Source organism: Opisthorchis viverrini (assembly GCF_000715545.1).
Source record: "Opisthorchis viverrini unplaced genomic scaffold opera_v5_39, whole genome shotgun sequence".
NCBI classification, from domain to species: domain Eukaryota; kingdom Metazoa; phylum Platyhelminthes; class Trematoda; order Opisthorchiida; family Opisthorchiidae; genus Opisthorchis; species Opisthorchis viverrini.
In genome coordinates, this window is record NW_008751696.1 from 181169 (window position 1) to 203175 (window position 22007).

Here is a 22007-nt window from a genome sequence, read left to right on the forward strand (position 1 = left end):
TTTATTATTATTATTATTCATTATTTACCCGACGCGGTACTCAGCAACGTCTTGACGTTGTCTACCTGAGAACGTGATGTAATCACTTCAGTGCAGGTATATCATGAGGTTGACAGCTCACAAAAGTATACATACCCACAAACAATCTTAGTAGCCAAAGATTAAGACCAAGCACCTCAATACTGGGGCTTTGGAAAAAAAATGTACTAATTGTTCCTACCTGATCTGTTTGCCCCGACAGGTTAGAGCTAATGAAAGCAGCATGATATCCATAAGACCGAAACCAATTCACAAAGTATGTGTTGTCAAACTCTTCAAATCACCGGGTTCGAACCCAGGCATGAAATTGGTTCTTTGAGTGAAACGTAAGCAGTGTTGGAAAAAACATCATAAGCATGCCAATCGGTAGTGCTGTGAAAGCCCCACACATGCAGGCAAAACTTTCTTTCGACCCTCACTAAGAAAATGTATGAAGGGCGAAAGCACTGCTAACGCGGCCAAGTTGTATACGGACACGCTGGCTTGAATGAGTTCACTTGGTAGAAGTACCATGTTGTGCACGTTATGTAGATGTTCCTCAGGCGAATCGCCAATCATGCAAATATCAACAACGCGACTAATGGGTCGGAATAATGGTAACTCGAGTACGTTTACTGGTGATTGGTCAAGTGGCCGCTGATTCGTTTGACTAGCTTGGGAATTAACTTGTAAGCATTCCTAGGCGAGGAGACATCGTCAGTGCGCAGCTGAGCGCGTCACCCACTCGACTTCCTCTAATGACAGCGTCGATCGTTAAGTAGCTCAGATGAAGAGTAAATCCAGGTGCGTTAAACCTCCATCTGAGAGGTCGACACTCGAGGGACTGGTCAACTCGTGACCACGTGATGTGGATTGTGCGGTTGGAGGATGAGTGGCACCATATCATGTCCAAATGCGAGTTAGTGGCACCGCTGATCATCCGCTCGTGACCGAACTGTTTAGTGAACAAACCGCTAACAAGGAGATCATGGGTTCGAAACTTCTCTGGGTTTCGTAAAATGTACAAGAACGGCACAGCTGTACAACGATTCTTGGATTTTCAGCAAAGACTGGCTCCACTTACACGACGAAATCTCCAGTGGAAAAGAAAAGCTCTATTTCTTAAAGCTGTGGGAAATTAAGTGCGTTTGGCGATGCGGAGTCTGACTCAGTGACTAAACGTGTAACAGCAGTAGCAACCCTAAAGCAAACAGGTAGAATAACTGGATCAGGTAATTTGGAATCAGTGGGATGGCGTATGGTGGCTTTCATTCGAGAAGGGCTCAAAATGATCCCAATTTTGCTCTTGGAAATCTATATCTGCACGACAAGGTCACAAACAATATTCTAGGTAGGGGAATCAGTGGGTTGCGCCCCTAGACACCCCTGACCCTGTGATCTGTGAAACCATATATTAACCGCTGACTCGTGGAAACATCCTCAGTCTTCGGCAACTACTTATATGCACGCCAATTCGGGTTAAACGGGAGACTCAGTTGAAACCTAGATGAATCTCAAGTCTACGATGTACCTCAAATGAATGTGCTGCGCCGGGCCACCTCATATTTCAGTAAGTACGATATTAGAGATATCGCAATGCATTCATGAAGTTGCTGGAAACTCTTGGAGAGCCCACAACCGGTTCTGTCGTTCTTGGGACTCTACTGGTAGGCGCAGTCCCCGAGTTTCCGCCACTCTTGTGTTCTACTTGAACTCATACTGTACGAAATTCCATAAATATACTCATTTGCACCCTCGACCTTGTTAGGAACGATTGAAGACGAAACAGAAAATCCATGAAATGAAACTGCTCTCCCCAACCGTTCATCGCAGTGGATAAGAACTACATCTGGTAAATAAGCACTTAGCCACACACCCTATTGTTCATCCATTACCACCAAATACTCGTTTAGGGTTGACATAGTACTAATACCCTTAGTCTTTCTGTGACCACATAAAGACAGCGGTTCCAAACTGTTGTCCAGCACGTACAAGTGGAGCATTGGAAACTGGTTTAGCCGAACTGCAGCTGATGACATTTGCCTTCTAGACTGCCCGAATACCGAATGTCGGTTGAAGAACTGGAGCAGTTGAAGGGACATAGTGCAGAAAACTGACGCCACTACCCTGTCTCGTACGTAGAATGCAGCACGATGGGAACAGGTCATTTATTAGCGAATCATCGCAAAAAACGAAAACACACGAACAAAACAAGCATCACGCTCTGGCTCGACAGTGAATCATGTATAGAGTCAATAGGTGCGATGGATCGGCCTGTGACCACAGCTGCCGATGTACAGAAAGCGGGAAAGGCGAACAGGAACAGGGATGAATTCACCAAAAGGCTACAACACAACTGAAACGGAGGTGAAGAGTTGGGCAACTTGCGGTTACCATACATTTAGTTCGTTTCGTTTTTATGTCAACCCAGTCCTGGGCTAACTGAATGCAGTCGCCAAAAGACATTTATATCGGAGATGGTTACCTTCTCTAACCGATCGCAGTAGTATCTCTATTCAATTATATCGGTTCTTATGTTTAATAGAATGGTCAAATGAAGCAAGATCATCATCATCAAAGACGGTAGCATCAGTATTGACACTGATGCTTCACTGCCGTGCAACCACGAGGTTCGTCTAATTATATTTAAAGCCCTAGAGTGAAAAGAAGAGAAAAAGATTGGGTGAGGGGAGGGACCTAGTGCTGGTGTATGCCAAGCATTCTGAGGTCTGCACCTCCGAACGCTCAATCAAACAATCTGGAAAGAACCTGACAGCACGAACGCCTCTGACATTGATCAGCCGCCATGTCTTACAATGTCTCTAGCCAGGCACAGGCGGAGTCGCGTAGACTCCATCCTGGAAGGCTTACAACACCAACAACACCTAAATTCTTCGTATCTTTTTCACGTCTTTCTGCCAAGTCATACGCTGTCCACCTTGCGATTGGCGCCATTCTGAAGAAGACACGAAGAAGAAAAACGCCAACTCTCGTCTCGATAGACGGTGTTTCGGAATACATAGCACATGAAGGAAGATGTGAGAACAAGCATCAATTGGTCTAGAGGAGTATCCGTACGGTTGAAGAATCTCCTGTGGCGTAGTTTGGGGATTAGCCTAAAAACCATAATCCGAGTTTGATAACCTTTTACCGGTCCTTCCAGTTTTATGGATGCGAGGAGAAAAATGGAGATATTTGAACTCCAAAGCCTAACGATCATACCTGAAACAGGTTTAAAATTATTGTCAAAATGAGCTGCTTCCATAGAATGACGCTGATTGCGATGGCTCGGGGCCTTTCCCCGCATATGTGGTCAACTGTACAAATCCCGCCACCGACCAACTGTGCTGGACAGTTGCAATGTCTGCATCGAACGATGAAGCAAAGTAAGATTAGGCTGCCTACTGAAAGCGTCTTCAACGACTGTGTTGTTTTCCCAAAGACGGATTGTCAGGCCGATGTAGCTGGTTTCGGATAAGTAAAGTCACTTAGTCTGATCGATATCGGTGTTTAGTTGTGTTGTTAAAAAATCGTTCAGCTGTAGCACCCTTCCGGTGCCTAGCTGCCATGCTACCCAAAGGATGCACGAGGGCTGGGATACTGCCAGGTTGCCCAGTTCTAGACAGGGAAAGTCGAGAGGGGAGGTTGGACCACGGACCTTCCGGTCAATAAATTCGTGCTCTAACAAGTTGAGCCATGTCGTCCCCAGTTGTGTCGTGAGGAAGTAAAACCCATAAGAGAGGACTGGTGAAACCAACACCGATCATTCACTGTTCCTAAAAGAGTGATAAGTGACAACAAATTCAACTTAAGGCGGTCCACATACCAATGCTGTTGGCCAGGGAAAGTCCGCAGACCCGTTTGATCGAAGGAACTCAAATCCTCGTTGAACACATCGGCAGATCAAAAGAGTTACGGCAGACTGAAGGGATGCGCACACAGTTGCCAGACAATCGACAGGAAGTATGCTGTGGCTACGGGGGTCGACATCTAGTAAAAGAGGATGGAAGATGTGCTGTAGATAACCCCAGCTGATCAGAGAAAAGACGGCACGTCATCATCCAGTGAAGAGGAAAACGGCTTAAAAACCACCACAAAATCCAAACTCATGGTTCGGACTTACATAACAGATAGTGAAAGTCATATGTTCAGAGAGTGAAAGATAACGAAAGAGTAATTTACGAGAGGACCCAGGGAAAAAGGATACCCTGTCTGAGGCTTGTTACACAAATGTCTGTTTTATGGACACATGCAAACACTGTATCTATGTAGGAACTTGTCCACAAGTTGAGAGATCAAGAGTATTTGGTATAGAAGAGTCGTAAACTCGCTGCAAAGTGGGCAGCGGAAGAGGAAAGGTCTGTATCTTTGTGCGAAACCTCCGTTCCAATCGACTCGATACTGTCTTAAGAACCGGACGGATGAGAGTTGAACACGGCTTTCAAAACCACGAACGGACGACCTGAAATTCGCCAACAACACTTTGGCGGCATGGAGCTACTTCCATTGCATTCTGAGAAGAACAAGAGTGTAAAGCTCCATCAAAAAAGCATTTGTTCCCCAAGAGCAGCTTCCTTGATGTATATACATTTCTCTATTAGTCCAAATTTAGAAGCCGACTGTCGTATTAAATAGCCAGTCACACAAACGCACTACTACTGCCGCAGTTTCTCCTTGAGTGAACCATAGTTGCCTCGGCCGACACTCATATGTGCGGAACGCATACGGCGGCTAAATTTGCGATATGTTACAGTTTGGTATGGATGTAAGACAGTGAAGCTGGAACACAGAGTTAAACAACGTAAAATAGGTCGATTTCCGATAGTGAGAAGTGTTCTGAACGCAGTGAATCCTCGTGCAGAATGCTATATTGTCATGAATTCTTCATCAGGATTTAACTAAGTTGCACGAAAAATGCCCATTCGTCATGACTCAAATGATATAGATTGGAAAATAGTTTATAAGATCATCACGTGGTACCAGTTTGTCTCGGTCACGCAAAAACAAATGTACTGAATAGAATACACTAAAAAAGCTGCTAAAAACAGTGGAAAGCGGGAAAAAGCTATGAAACTTCTGAAGGTTCATATGAGTAACCTATCAAAAGAATGCCCTGAGTATACATTTTTTGTATCCTCCAAAGAGAAAACCCTTGCAACTAATGGGGATTTTCCGTGGTCAATACATCAGTGTCCAGCTTGAACCATTACGCTTAAAGTCATCTGGTAAATGCTGTTTGTAGTTTAATTCGAGGAAAAACGATAAGAAGTAGACTGAATATGAGGTTCGGTGAAGAGCATTTTGCAACAAACACTTGTTCTCCAACGGGCACACCAATCACATCGCTCAAGTGTGAACACGTCCGCCTGTTCAGACGTGATAGTTCAGATGCGTCCAACGTGCGTTGGTGGAGTAGTGGTTACACGCTCGCCTCGAATGTCAGATGTCTGGGGTTCAAATCCCGGCACGGTCATTGGATATGCACTGCTGATGAGCTCTAATAAGAGCGAAACTCGAGTTCAGTGCTTCCCTTTGGTGTGGATTCACCGGAATAATTACGCCAGAACAGGAACACGGCCGTTCCATACGAGTGTGTGGCTATGAAAAAACATACCTATCCCGCAAAACCTCAAGATTACATGATAGTTGAACACTCCTATTTACTACTGTTTCGTTACTCTTCATGACCATTCTTACTTGGACGACACGAGTGGGAGTTCTACTAGAGAGCGGTATTCACGATTTACGGTAGCCATCTATTAACGGACAACTGCTCAAGGCGGGCGTAAGCAAATACAACAAGATACAGGACTCTGACCCCTTGATACAGCTGGGTACAAGACAAGTAGGTGAATGTGAATCGGCCCATTTACGGGATCCATAGCAGCGAATAATCAACTGACCGTTAAGGTCAACTGTCGATGGACCAACATAGACAGCTATTGGGACCCAGTTTGCAAACTTTTGCTTGGAGGCTGACGAAATCCGCTTTACTTTGATTGGCTGTCTACCACAAGCAAAAATGCTAGTGCAAAAGATATTGAAACCGCACCTCCACACGGCTGTAAGGTCTATAAGAGGGAAAGTAATTGTCAATGCCAACAAACGGTTAACTTGGAAATAGCTTCATTCACGAAGGCAACGTAAGCGGTTAGATGTAAAACGACCACGCCGTAAATTGATAACCGATTGTGGAAAATGAAATACGTGAAATTTAGTTTGAGGTGGTATGATCGTACCTACCAATTCTTCCTCCAATCTGCTGATTAGCCTTTCAAAATTGAGTTGAATGCCAGTGAATGAAAGGTCACAGTCTCGAGATTGTGAACGAGGAAGAGGTATTTCGAACAGCGGAGAACTGGCTTTGTGCTCGGCAGCAAGTAGTTCAACAGCCCGACCTCCACTCACGGAACTCAAACGAGAATCTCCAAGGCGAGATAACTTTAGACGGCGTGCAAGCTAGTAGAGAAAAATGTATTGCCAATGAAATGTAGAAGCGTAGAGGAGAAACATTTGACCAACTGAGTGCTCAGGTTACGTTTGATGACTGATCATAAAACGTGTTCGGTTACACCATAAGTGAGTGGTTAGAGTGAAGGATGGATACAAAAAAATACCTCAAGTAGCTTGGTCACGAGCTAAACTATCAACTAATGAGAAGGGTTTCATCTAAAGTAACAGGTACAGATTGGGCTGACAAGTATGGTGATAGTCACGAAGAGATACTTTCCAAAGTGAGGTACCTACAAGTCATCTTGCACCCACATGGACACGTCGTAGGATGAACCTGCTGATGATATTTTCCAGTCTCTATCCAGGTTATTTGGTCCGATATTTAGAGACATAAGTGCCTCCGAATTCCCACTCTAAAATGGAAACGGAGCTCTGGCCTTACAACTGTGCTGGTTCTTTACTGTTTCGGGTTTTAACTAGGCATATACATCCACACCATGTGCACACATCTCTATTCCAGATAATTCAAATAAGCTCGAAGTGGCTCAGTTGTTAGCGTGCGAACTTATTGACCAGAAGTTGGTCCCGGGCATCCTGATTGCTCTTGTATAGGCTTGGGCGACCTGACATTATCTCAGACCTCGTGCTTTCTTCGGGCGGAATGGCAGCTGTGCACCAAAAAGGTGTTACAACTGAGCGACTAACCAACTAGTCTGAATACCTGCATATTATATATATTATAAAAAATATGGCTATAAATCAAAGAAACAACAGTGTTTAGGCTGGTGTTGATGTCCATGATAACGATAATGATGCTAGTGACGAAGACTAGGTGAAGACTAGTCAAAACAAGAATCACACGAAGGGAATAGAAGATACACCAGTACAATGCACGCATGAGTTGGGAGAATGCTTAAGATGCATCGCTTGAACTATCGTCTATCGTTTAATCAAACATGATTTGTCTATTAGGTTGGTGTTTGCTCTGCATTACGTGCGCCCTTTTGTTTGTTGGCTGAGTTTCTTCTGGTACTGTTTCCTCTAGTGATCTTACGACTTCCACAGACCATTTCCGTCCTTTGATCCTCCTGTATACTACGTTTTGCCGTAGGCTCGAATCCATGAGCTGACATAACGCTTACTGCAGCGGAACTGCTACATTGACCGTCTACCGCAGTTCTCTACAACGCTAAAACGTGCCACGATTGCTGTTATTGATCGATAATCCCTGTTGTTTCTTTATATGGTCTGGGTTTTTCGAGAACCAAACTTCCTGGTCTTGTTGTTCAGCCCCCGTTATTACGGTACTCTTATCCATGCCAACCGTTCTGTCCCAGCTGTCCAGTGCCTACAATACAGATGCCTTTACCGATCTCCTTTGTATATTCGACAAGTAGAGCAAAACAGCAGAGAAAACTGGCTCTTTGTGATCCTTCATATTCCGCTGGATTCTACATGTGCACTGAACAGTGCTAACCTACCACATTTGCTTAAGATCTTTTAGTGGTAATTCATGGTAATCCAGGGTTACTCAAAGACTGAATAATCCAATGGAAGCCTTTGGGCTTTACCACCAAATGAATGAATTCAAGACATAGCGCTCCTGGAAGTAGAAACAAGAAGTTAGGGTTGAGAAGTGGCCATTCTTGTCCTACTTGTAAACAGGTAAACAATCTTCAAAAAATAGAACACGGACTGTCCGGCGATATGAAACAGGAGACGTCTATGCAGGTTGCCAGGGTCAGCACTATATCAGCTAGCAACATGAAGTCATCAATATTCCATATGTAGGTGAAACCACCCACCCCCAATTGCCTGAAGAACATGGCTAATTGGCCAGGCCTGGTGTGTACATATTTCATGAAGAACTATAGTAACAATGTGTTCAGATACAGTTCGCACCCTAATTAACATCCTACGTATGTTGAAATAAAACATCAAATAGTACCGAACCCACCTTGTCAAGCACCTCTCCAGGCGACGCATCCAAAGCCGTGCCCAGTACAACGAAATCCTCCAAACCTCGGGCCAGTGCTAACAAAGCATGACCTCCACTGAGCAGTAGCACTAGATAAGGGAATGTGAGCCTGGGACAAAAAAAACATGAGCTGACTATGGAGCGCAATCTCCCAAGCGTAAATGCATAGGTAAACTTCCGGTTATTAGATGAAGGGTTCATGTTACCTAGATGCAGTGTCCCAGAAAGGAAACGAGATTTCTGTCTTTAGAGCTCACCGGTTCTGACCTGGTGATCACAATTCATTAAACAGGTAGAATGAGTCACTTGTGCAGCAGCAGTCTCAATTCAGAGCACCGCTCGAAAGAGGGAGTTGAACCAGCCGCAGTAGCGTAATACATATAGTAATGCGTATCATGACAATCACGACGGACGTATTATAAGAATTGACTTTCTGATGCCTGAAAAAAAGATCGCGGTGTTTAAGACGTAATTGGACGCATAATATCAAAGTACCCAGCTTAAGGCACATCTAGCTTGATATAGCAAGAACTCGTAGATAGAAGTTAGGTGGTCAATGGATCTTCAACACGCCTAGGGATAAACGCAATCCCGGTGCACCTGGGTGGAGTTCAGACGAAACGCGACATAGCGCTCCATAAGCAGAAGGGTTTTACAAGCGATTTCGGTAAGCGAGCACCCGTTAGCGAAGAATATGCTAAACAACCGACAATAGTGTTCATGTATAAACTTGCGCTAGATACAACAGCCTCAGCACTACAATTATCACGGGTGATAACACACCAGCAGGACTCGCTGATAAATAACCCTGACTGAAAGAAGGCAACCAGCAGGATCATGACATGAAAACCCTTGGGCCTTAATCAGAACGGTCAAATAACAATAAAAGAAATATAGCTGAGAACTGAGCAAAACAGTCGGCGGGACAAATTTTCGCTCTCCTTGAGAACAACACGCTATACAAGGTCGATAGACAACGGTAGACATTGTCTAAGCCACCTGTCGCCACAAAAGCCGTACTGTGTTCATCAGCGGTAATGACCGCGTACCTGTCGTACAGTGGTTATAACTGCCAAAATGGCATTCACCGATGATTTGGAGAGGTGGAGCAGATAGCTGCACACTGGAAGCAGTAGATGATATAATTGATGCATAAGTATAGCGTTCAATGTGAACTTTTAATCGGAGAGATTGGAAAGGGAGCTACGCGTATAAGGCAACAGCTTGGATGGAAGAGCGCCACTGAGAGCATGACAAGGCCATGTCCCTAACCATCCACGTGTACCGTCTGAGGGTCCCCATCCTGGGAGATGGTAATGACCAGCGCAGCCGAGTTTGACGGTAATGGCTTCCAAAGTTTAATTCTAAGTCATTGTTTGACTTCACATGGTTCGCTTCCAACCTTTACGAGGTTGTGCGGAAAGATTCCTTCGAGGAAGCCAGTCGACTGGTACGTGGAGAAAGTGCCGAAACCAGCACCACCTGTGCGATGTGATCAGTCCATCAGTCGTGCGCGAGTATTTTCTTCAGAAAAAAATCGTTCAACTGTAACGCACTTTCAGTGCCTAGCTGTCATGCCACCCGGAGGAATCATGAGGGCTGGGATACTGCCAGGTTGCCCAAGACCAGGCAGAAAATGAGAGGAAGAGGCTGGGTTCAAACCACGGACCTTCCGGTCAGTAAATTCGCACTCTAACCACTGAGACATCTCTTCAGAAAACTATTTGACGTACTTCAGCACTACTGATCCGATATTCCCAGCAGACTCGGACAACGCTCCGAAGACATAGATGGTCAAACACTGAAAGTCTTCTGACGTCCTCGGCCAGCAGCGGCCGGGTTTCTGATCCATATAGTAACATGGAGCGCACCGCAGCATTGTGCACTCGACCCTTTAAGGATAAACTGATGTCACACGTACGCCACAGGTAGTGCAGGTCCACAAAACCTGCTCTCACCTTCCCAATCGGGGTGGGTTTATCATATTTTGCGAGACCACGCGGACTGACACAACTGTCCAGGTAGATAAATTTGTCTACTAACTCAATCAACACACCGGTAAGCATGAGTTCGGGATTCGAGCCCACCCGATCTTACAGTGGTACATTACACATTGCAGGTGTGAAGCACATGCCAAACCGTGAGGCAGAATTAATTAGATTACTTAATTTCGTTTGCATTACGATGGTGTCTGATCTAAGAACAGCTGTGTCGTCTGGGTACCTGATGACTGTGAGTGAATGCTCTAGGAGAACTTCTACCGCACATGCATTAAAGGCTGATGGTGAGCATTCAATAATCGTATCAATGACGAAGTTGAAAGGGAAAGGCACCATTTGTTGTGGTGAACCCATGCGAGAGCTTCCCGTAGATCAACGCAAAACCGTGGAACTTGGCGCAGAGTGCGCATGCGGGTCAAGAATTCATGGAGGATAACTTTGGGCCACAGATACTGCCATAGTACCAGACGGTCTACAGAGTCAAAGGCAGCTTTCAGGTCAAGGAGCACAACCACTGTTGGGCGCTGTTCCAGAATCAGTCGGAAGATGACGTGATCAATAAGTCCTCCAACACGAAGGAACCCAGCTTGGTGTTCACGGATCTGCCTCTCCCAATGTTCAGTTAACCTTCGAACGATAAGATCAAAGAGTATCTTCGATGCTGCAGCTACCAGGCTGATACAACACACAGTATCCGCGTACCCCTTTGAAATAGGAACACCATCGAGATGCCCCATTCTGCAGGCACCTTCTCTTCAGCACATTAAGCACCACTGAGTTTTGTAAGATCCTTGACCGGGGATTAAAGTTTACATTCCACTCGTCCGTAAGCACCATCTTTAAAGGCTATGTTGCATCCGTCACACCCGGCGTTCTGCCAACCTTCAAAGAATAAGACAAGAGATCACCTTCGATACCAAAGCTGACCGGATAATGCCAAGGTGCCTTTCATACAGCGTCCGTGTAACCTTCCTAAATATTTCTGACGTGCCAAATTCCACAGACAATTTCCCCTCAATCCATTCCGCATCAATGAATTTTGCCAGAAGGGTCGCCGGGGTTTCTCTGTCTTCTTTGAAGAGGGATGAATACAGACCGTCTGGACATGGTACATTTTCACGTTTAAGAATAGTTATTCCGTAATTAATTTCTTCTTCTGGAGGGTGAATAAGGTTTAGACTCCATTTGCCCGTATGCAGGCTTCAAGGGCTGTGCTGCAGGAGGCCAGGCCAGTTGTTTTTCGTAGTGTTCGGCTCATCTTTATACTCATCATTTTTGCGAGGGGATCAATCAGCCGTCTTTTTTCACTCTCGTTTCATTGTTTGCGCCTGGCCAGTAGATCGTATTAACTGATATAAGGCACTGCTGTTTCCGGTAACGCTCTTTCAGTTATGGCATCCTTTCGGTGCCTGGTTGCCGTGTCAACGTAAAAAGGCATGAGGGTTGGGATACTGACAGGTTGCCAAAGCCCAGACAAGAGACGCCGGGGGTTGGACGGACCTTTCGGCTCGTAAGCTGGCACTCTAACCACTGAGCTATCTCGAGCTCTTTCCATGAACAAAAACCTTCTGCATCTCATGAGCTTTCGATGTCAATCAAAGCTCTCGATCTTTCCTTAGGGTGTTCCTCATTTGGCATTTGAGGAATTTGCATGCGTCATACCGTGCGTTTTCCTCGGTTGGATGTGATTCCTACGACAGATTGCTGTTCGCACCCGTGAAATGACTTAGTTTCGTGTTAATTTCTGTGCAGCTTGATCCGCCGCTGAGTGAGCAGGCGCAACAGGAGGTACTATGCAGAATACTGAAACCTGTTTGAAATTCAAAATTCACATCTAGAACTAGACGGACAAATGATTCTTCAACATCTTTTTCTTGCAAGACAACGTAGGCTCCTAAGTCAGCCACGAAGATAATAAATAAAGATAATCGTTCAGCTAAAACATCCTTTTGGTGCTTAGCTACCACGCCATCCTAAGCAAGCACAAAAAACGGAATACTGCCAGTTTACCGGAGCCTAGACAGGATCGAGATGCAGAGGTCGAGTTCGGACCACGAACCTTCCGGCCAGTAAATTCACCTTGGCCATCACACCAGCCATATGTAGTAACTACAGGTCGCTTGAGCACAATGTACATAAAAAAGCCGTTCAGGTCAGATTTCTGACTGAAAACATCGATATTCGGCGCGATGGTTTACCAGACAAAACCAGACTGATCATACGCACTTCTTTCACGCACAAAAGTCACTTCCACGGCTGTCTAAATTCTGGGTAAATTATATCAGCTACTGTCTCCAATACTATTTACCCATATCTCCTCAGATCATCGGTGAATGAAACTGTGGCCGAAGCTGCACGAAACGTTCGTCGTTTTTACAGCAGAGGAAGAAGGTTGTTATACTGGCTGCGAAACCAAGGTCGTGGGCTTGAAAATGGATTGTACACAAGAGGTACAATTCAATATGAGTGGCCAGACTACTCTCTCCTTAAAGGCACTAACCTTGGGAGGCAGTCCATCTAACATAGTGCAAAAAAATTCTGGATCGGGCTATTGATACTGAACTATCTACCCAATTTAAACTTAGTTTACCTTTCGTGCAGTTTCTTTAAAGTGACGAAGTCGAGAACCGAAAGCCAATGACGGCTAACATTGACTTATACCTTGTCTAAGACTACAACCAAGCTTACAGCGGCCATGGGTTTTTATCAAAGACACTATGGTGGATCGATTCCAGTTATTTGAAACATTTTCTTGTTCTCCAGCAAGTCCATTTAATCTAATAAAAGGACTGTGTAAAAATGCTAGTGGGAACTTATCAGATTCCACAGAGCGAAATGCCTCAAGGCAGAAAGAGGCAGTGATTCGGGAACCGTGAAAGCTCAAACCGAGCTGACCGAATGATAGACAAGAACAGTGAGAATGATGTAATACTCAACCCAGGCGTTTGACTACTGGTTCCTGTTGTATCATCAGCAACAGCATGGATGTAGTTCAGACTGTGCAGTTGACGGATTGTTCGCCGTATCACCCACAAACGTGACAAAAATATAGCGTGGTTGTAGTGGTGAATCGACATGTATGTTTGCAACATCTTCAAGTAATTCCGTAATAGTATGCTGAACATTCACCTCATTGTAAATAGAGCTTTGTCAGGCTCGACTTGAATTGAAATAGTATTCAACTAAATCCTTTTAATCGTAAAACCTAGCGTTCCAAGTTTTGGCGACCGGCGGCAGTCTCTGTTTACACTGTCAGCCATGAACGAAACCAAATATCAGCAACCAAGTATTTGTCTAACATATTCAGTTGCGGGCACCTTTAAACACGCCATGTGACCTGAGACTAAAACGTTCACGTTGCAAGCCGGGGATAGAAACCAATGTTGTAGTTGAACACTAATCGGCTAACCAGTACAATCCATTCCCTCATCTCACTCCAGCGGGAATGTTATACGAAGGCTCACGTTCGTCTGTGCGTGTAAATGTTGCACTGGACCGGGCGAGATTGAACTTAAAAAACTCAGAGCTTCCCGAGAGCCCTTAAAGCGAGGTAACTTTCCTAGGGGGATTGGGATTCGAGGAACAATTACCAAGTAACTAACGTACGGGGTCGCACGGAATTAGTGAAGGCAAGAAAAGTAGCTCACAGCTGCTGAAAGATGAAAGAGTATAGAATGTGAACCTACGATGGATAAGTTAGCATCGCTGTGAGAGCATGCGCTTCCATGTGGTGGATTGGAATTAAAGGTTTTCTGAAAATGAAGGTTATTGAGAAAAAAGGGACTCCAACCCATAGAGTTCGGCCAACTGCTTTGCATACGTAACCCCAACTTTGAGAGACATTGGCATACCAGGTTTCACGGTGACCGCAATACCATCTATGTCCTACGCGACGTTGATGAAGTTGAATAACAGGATTCACCTTCCATCCAACACCCGAGTTGGCTAGAGCAGAGGATGTGAGGTGCTCAATGGCTGTTTTGTGAAACTCTCGAGCGACAGTAGGCAGCACACCTCCTAGCCTACAGAGAACGTCAAAATAAAGGCACGAAACATGCATGACACTCAATCGCGTTTGAGAAGCCACATGTTCATGCACAATGCTACCGTCTCTGGTACTGACTAAAGCAACGCCTGTATCATCACAACTGGTTTCCAATCCCAGTAGCATATGACTAAGTGCCCGCCTCAACAGTCTAAAATACAAAACAGTCCGATTCAAACTTACTCAGGAGAACGTGTGTGACGAAGTTGACAGAGTCCGGGTAGTCGACCACGAAGGTACATATTTAACGCGAGATAGGGAGGTTTCCATGCAAGCATGGCATCTGAAATTGGAATAACAGGATTGTGCGCTGACAGAATTGCACGGCAAAAATAACTACAAACCATTCCATGTACAGTTGCAGAACAGATAGAAATCACTTACACTGCGACCTGGAATCCAACACCCGGAAAGCTTGTCAGAAGTGGCCGTTCCGATCTGGAGTCGTACAGTTAGTTGGGCGAGATGGCCCAAGTGGTTAGAGCGCGAATTTACTGAGAGGAAGGTCCGTGGTTCGAACCCGACCTCTGCCACTCGACTTCCCCTGTCTAGGCCTGGGCGACCTGGCAGTATCCCAGCCCTCGTGCTTGCTTCAGGTGGCACGGCAGCTAGGCATCGAAAGAGTGCTCCAGCTGAACTGTTCAGCCGGCAGCTAGCATCGAAAGATTACAGCCGAACGATTATTATTTATTATTATTAGTTAGTTGGCCTCCGGTAGGCACTCACATGTCAACAGTGGTTGTATCATTGGACGCCTGCGATTTTCGCGAAGCGGGATCTGCTAGTGTATCATGTAATGAGTCCGCTGTGAATCGGAGGAAGCGAAATAGCACGGACCTATAGAAATCCAACCTAAGTACGTTGCCACTTAAATCAACACTGACACAGCAGTAGGCAAAGGGATACTGGTACCATCCATCAAATCCCTCAAGCTGCAGCAGGACACTGCACTTCCTCAGTAAAATATAATGAAACCACACACACATACACACCGGGGGGTTGTACTATTTCATTCATAAAAGATAAACAGGCAGTACAGGTGAAGCAGAAACGTTTTTCAGTCAATTGGAAAAAAGTTTGGAACCGGTTGCGAAGTCATCGTTGCAGATTTAGAAAATGTTACGGTTTTAAAGACAGGATTACGGTCCACGTCACAGAGATTGATAGCCGAGGTGGTAGAAATCGCCAAGCGCACCAGCGTTAACAGAATAGAGGGTGTGGAACTGGCAAGCGTGTGGAGAACGATTTTGGATCAGTCGAGCTGACACGTGTTGGTGTGCGGTTATCAGACGGGGTAGGTCATCATCTGAACTCCATTTAACCTCACTCCCCCCAAACTAAATTGTCACAGCACTCACAACCCCACAAAGACCAAGGAAAATCTACCACTGGCACCCGAAGTGAGTCATCAATTGAGGTACCCTGAAGTAGAAGATTAACCAAACAAACCTGATCAGAATTAGTTCTAACTACCCCAATCCATCAACGCAAGATTTTGACAACCAAATTACCCAATAAGGGCCGCTAATTGAAACTCAACACTGGTCTAGTATGGTAATCTGAAGAGGACTTAGTTCACCGTCTACCCTATAACCTGGCCGATTTGGTGGCCTGATGAAGCTTTTGTGTCAAAAGCGAAACGTTGCCCAAATAGAAAACTACCGATTGTTTACCAAGCTCTTCTGAAACGATGGAAATGTTTTTGCTTTTAGGAATCATTGTATACTTGTTCCAACTTACCCACCGGCGCTTAGCGACTGATGCGTCGAGGGAAAGTCGGTGTTCTGAAATTCCGAACCATCCATGAGGAGGAGTATGTAGTTTGGGCAATCCTAATAAGTACACTGACGCTGAGATGTTCATGTGAGCCGTCTACAAATAGGCGATTTACGTTCCAGCATCAAAACAAATAATCCCGAAATATGTTATCCTGTATGAATGGCCTACCGTCACCCGCGTGCCCCATGAGATAACGTCGAAATAACATTCCTAAGCTCATACGAGGTCTGTTTTCGCTTTCCTCAGCCTCGTGATTCATTCTCCAAATGCCCACAGAGCACAAAATGCTACCTAAAGTCATACATTTCGCACGCTTGTGGATCAGAAAGTTTTTATGCTCACAAGTCTTTGCTTTCTGAAGAAATGGAGCATTCGTAACCCGATCCAAACAACAGATGCGCATAACCTTTGAAGGACAACACACATGGAATTGATTCGCATATGAAGTCGGTATGCTATGCATGAATCGTGGCCACAAAGAATTGTGGACAACACGGCAACTTTGCATCCACTTGCAGACACTAATTAATCCATATGTATCTGGTGAGTATTCCAAATGTAAGCTAATCATCGATATTTTCGATCTCAGTTTCCTAACGATCAGCCGAGGGTTCAGGTACTCCAAGACAGCGAAGATCCGAAAAGACAATTCCATCCTAGCCTACCTCCGTGTAGGTCATGTTGGTAGCATAGCAGTACGCAGTTAGTTCACCGACACTATCATTGACAGCAACACACCAGTTAAGATCACCAAACAATGTGCGACGAAAGCCTTCGTGGAGTCGAAAGCAAGAGAGATATGGACTAGGTGCGCAGAAGACCTTCGTCCATAAAGAACAATCAAGAAGTAGGTGCCTTCTGACAGCATTAAAATAAAAAGCTCTGAACATCTCGTCAAGGAAAAGTGTCCTGGGCGGTAGTGATCAAGCTTACTTTATAGACTCTATCCATGCGCCGTGCCCTTACTCACTGAAGTGTCTTGCATCGGTTTCCCCCAGCCACTATTTCGTGTTTCAACTAACACCCAGAAAAATGAACAAAAAGAGTCACCTACTAACCTCAAAAGATCTGAACCACGTTGCAGCGTTCAATGTCCGTACTCGATGTACAACAGACATCCCTTGCTGAAACCTTACTTTCCCTCTCTACCGATGTCTTCGAACATCCCGTGACCCTGAAGCAATCGCTCGTGATATCTATGGTGTAGGAGTTGCACTCTGCCTTACTGGACTGGATTCTAGTGAACAGTCGCCTTTGCGCTTGTCTGTCTCAATTAAGATTAATGCAGGTCGATGCGGTAAACGGTGTTTGTTCATCCTATCAGTCATATCAGCCCCAACAGATAGCAGTTCTGAGACTGAGAAGGAGTTTTATCAAGATCTGTCACGACTACCTCGGTCGGACAGATATAGTAATCGTGACGGGTGAGACGAGAGCCTCAGTTAAGGATTGTCGTTCCTTCTAAGGTACGCAACTTGACTCTGATCACGACATCGTGCGGCCCCGCTTAGTCTTTCGCTTTCCACCAGCACGACGAGTGCCGAAAGAGAGCAGCTCTGCTAATCAAATTGGACAAGTTTTCAGTGGCTGAAAAGTATCGAGTTGATCCGGCTAGAAAGCTACGAGAAACGTACAGTCATGTAAACGACGAATGCTTGGAGGATGAATGGAAGCGAGTTAAAGAAGCAATGCCTTCAGCTTTTAGAACTGTTTGTCCAATCCATCTGACTCGACTCAGTGAACACTGGTTATCTTCGAGATCAGCAGATCTTATTACTGCCATAAAGGCCATTCTAGCAACTAGTGACTATGTTGGCGCACGCAGATCCCTCAAACACCGGATAATCAGGAACTTAAAGAATGACAGAGAACGCTCGTGGATTTCGAAGGCCCAGGAGATGGAGAGGGCCTTCGCTGCAGGCAACAGCCGCGCCCTGTTTCAACTGATCCGATCAACGGGCGAAAGAAGGCAGGTGTCAGTGAGACAATATGCGAAGAAGACGGAACAGCAATTCACTCCCACAATCGCCGTTTTGAGCGGTGGGCCGAGCACTTCAAATAACAGTTCACCTGGTCCCTTCAACAAAACCGCTGGAAGAAACAAGCGGACCAGAGTGGAACATTAGCATCAACCCACCATCAGCAACCAAAATCCAGCGTGAGGTTTCAATCCTGAAGCGCGATAAGGCCCTGACCTGGATGGTCTACACCCTGCGCTCTTCAAATGTGGGGAGGTCCTGGTAAACAGTCTAAAAACCATACTGCAGGAGATTCGGAACGAAAAAAGAATATCAGCCGAATGGAGCTCCTCGACTGCTACTACAACCCACACCTCATGGTCGCACGTGAGCTAATCGACATGGTAGATAAGTTTGTTTACCTGGACAGCTGTATAAGTTTCAGTGGACCAGCTGGAGATGAGATTAGTTCTCGAATCGGAAAGGCCAGAGCAGCTTTCGCCAACCTCCGACACCTGTGCCGCCGACGTGACGTGAACTTGTCTGTCAAGGGAAGAGTTTACACTGCGGTGGTGCGATCCATACTACTTTATGGATCAGGGACACGGTCTCTACGCGCGGAGGACATACGGAACATGTCAGTGTTTGGTCATCGGTGTCTCCGCAGCAAGGGTCGGGTTTGGTGGGAACATCGAATTAGTGATTCTGAGGTACCCCAGATGGTCTTGGGAAGAAGGAACTCTCTCGCGATGGATTAATTACTCACGCTTCATAGGTTGCGCTGGTTAGAATATGTAGTCCGCACACCAGAAGACCGTCGGTGCCGAATAGAAGCGACCGAGAGATGGACGGTGTTTGACCTAGCAACGAAGTACGGAAACACTAACCAGTCGAGTGAGCAACTGTCGCCTCCCTGGATAGGGACCCCGGGACTCAAATCGCCAGTGGTTAATGCATTGGCGGAAATGGCCCAATCGCGCAGTGAGTGGGGCTCGTACACCAAAGCTATCGCCTTCAGCGTGCAGCTACCCAATTTCTGAACAAACTGAACATGCCTTTGCCTCCAAGGCATGCTCCACTTTCTCGTTTTCCGGTGATCGAAACTGTAGCAGCTGGAACCAACGTGCCTACGGCACACGGTTTATAGCTGATGAATCGAAATTGAACTGCATCGGGCTCCCCAGCTAGGAAGACGGCAGTAACCAGTGCATACCATCAGCAATCAAAATCCAGCGTGAGGTTTCAATCCTGAAGCGCGATAAGGCCCTGACCTGGATGGTCTACACCCTGCGCTCTTCAAATGTGGGGAGGTCCTGGTAAACAGTCTAAAAACCATACTGCAGGAGATTCGGAACGAAAAAAGAATATCAGCCGAATGGAGCTCCTCGACTGCTACTACAACCCACACCTCATGGTCGCACGTGAGCTAATCGACATGGTAGATAAGTTTGTTTACCTGGACAGCTGTATAAGTTTCAGTGGACCAGCTGGAGATGAGATTAGTTCTCGAATCGGAAAGGCCAGAGCAGCTTTCGCCAACCTCCGACACCTGTGCCGCCGACGTGACGTGAACTTGTCTGTCAAGGGAAGAGTTTACACTGCGGTGGTGCGATCCATACTACTTTATGGATCAGGGACACGGTCTCTACGCGCGGAGGACATACGGAACATGTCAGTGTTTGGTCATCGGTGTCTCCGCAGCAAGGGTCGGGTTTGGTGGGAACATCGAATTAGTGATTCTGAGGTACCCCAGATGGTCTTGGGAAGAAGGAACTCTCTCGCGATGGATTAATTACTCACGCTTCATAGGTTGCGCTGGTTAGAATATGTAGTCCGCACACCAGAAGACCGTCGGTGCCGAATAGAAGCGACCGAGAGATGGACGGTGTTTGACCTAGCAACGAAGTACGGAAACACTAACCAGTCGAGTGAGCAACTGTCGCCTCCCTGGATAGGGACCCCGGGACTCAAATCGCCAGTGGTTAATGCATTGGCGGAAATGGCCCAATCGCGCAGTGAGTGGGGCTCGTACACCAAAGCTATCGCCTTCAGCGTGCAGCTACCCAATTTCTGAACAAACTGAACATGCCTTTGCCTCCAAGGCATGCTCCACTTTCTCGTTTTCCGGTGATCGAAACTGTAGCAGCTGGAACCAACGTGCCTACGGCACACGGTTTATAGCTGATGAATCGAAATTGAACTGCATCGGGCTCCCCAGCTAGGAAGACGGCAGTAACCAGTGCAGATTGGTTTAATGGTAAGGCTTTCGCATTTCGAACTTCTTGATTGCTTGACACCCCCCGGCCCGTTTCCAACCGCAGCGTGGTTGTGTGAAAAAGAGCTGTTCGAGAGAGTCAGTCGACCGGCATATGGACTACGTGATCAATACGGCACGACCTGTAGAGTGGTCAGTTCATCTTTCAAGTTATTTCTTCCGAAAACTATTCGACGTCTTCAGTATTACTGATCCGGTCTTCTCATCATAAACACCGATGGTAAGGTTTCTAACCCATATAACTATATGGAGTGGAAAACTATTTCTTCAGTATTACTGATCCGGTCTTCTCATCATAAACACCGATGGTAAGGTTTCTAACCCATATAACTATATGGAGTGCACTGCAGCACTGTAAGCCTGACTCTTACAAGGCAAGCTAGTATCACGTCTGCACTACAGGTGATGCAAGTCAACATCTGTTCTCGCCTTCCCAATTAGGGCGGAAATATCGTCTTTAGATAGACCACCTGGATTGACGCAGCTACCAAAGTACACAAACGTGCCTACTACCTCAATCGCGATAAAATTCAGGTTCGAGTCCACCCAGTCTTGCATCACGCAACAACCTGCAGGTGTGAAGAGCACGCGAAAACGTGAGGCGAAATAATTTACATTATTTGATATCGCCTGCATAACATTAGCATCAGATCCGGGAAGAGCTATGTCGTCGTACACAATGGTGAAGTTGGAGAGAAAAATTGAAAGAGGACGACTTTGCCTCACAAGGGCTCACTTGATGTCGTGAACTGAGATGATAGCTTCCCGTATATCTCCATGTGCACTCGGGAGCTGGAGAACAGTGTCTTACAGAGGATCAAGAACTTGAGTGCCCTTGCACATTAGACACAGCCACAGTACCTGATGGTCCACAGAGTCAAAGGCAGCTTCAAGTATACGAACACTAACATTATTGGTTGCTGGAGGAAATGTCGCTGTTCCACAATCTTTAAGAGAAAACATGTGATCAATGCATCCTTTACTAAGACAGAATCCAGCTTGGTCATCACGTATACGTCTTACCCTGTGTTCAGCCAACCTTCAAAGAATAAGACAAGAGATCACCTTCGACGCCGAAGCTGACCGGATAATGCTAAGGTGGCTTTCATACAGCGTTCATATCCCAGCCCTCTTGATTCGTTTGCGCGGCAAGGCAGCCAGGCACCAAAAGGGTGTTACAGCTGAACGATTATTTATTATTAAAGCCCGTGATCTTCCCTTACGGCGTTTCCCATTTGGTATTTGGGATATTTATGGGAGTCATCGTTCTGGTTGCCCGATAATATGGATTTCCTGGCACTTCTCAGTGCAAGCGACCTCGATGACATCCAGTGGTCATTTCATCGAGTCGTAGAGTCAGACAGAGTATTGAACGCCACTAGCATCGCTCCTATCACATGTTACCATGCTATCCAAATTTCAGATAAAAGTGTAATGTTGCCTTAAAGCAGAGAACAGTTGAGCTAGCTCAGAATGATACTGGTGAGCTACGTTAGTTCTA

General features: G+C 45.9%; 1 protein-coding gene across 1 annotated transcript in view; it reads right to left on the reverse strand.

Moving 5' to 3' along the window:
• T265_13137 (hypothetical protein) overlaps positions 1-18065 on the reverse strand; it is a gene marked incomplete at both ends in the record, with an annotated part of 24275 nt that extends 6210 nt beyond the window's left edge. The window contains 6 exons of the mRNA XM_009167388.1: positions 3845-4008; positions 6258-6477; positions 8429-8558; positions 14136-14583; positions 14839-15146; positions 18019-18065. Coding sequence (XP_009165652.1) covers positions 3845-4008; positions 6258-6477; positions 8429-8558; positions 14136-14583; positions 14839-15146; positions 18019-18065 — 1317 coding nt within the window. The remainder of the gene's footprint in view (positions 1-3844; positions 4009-6257; positions 6478-8428; positions 8559-14135; positions 14584-14838; positions 15147-18018) is intronic.
• Between the last annotated feature and the right edge of the window lie 3942 nt (positions 18066-22007).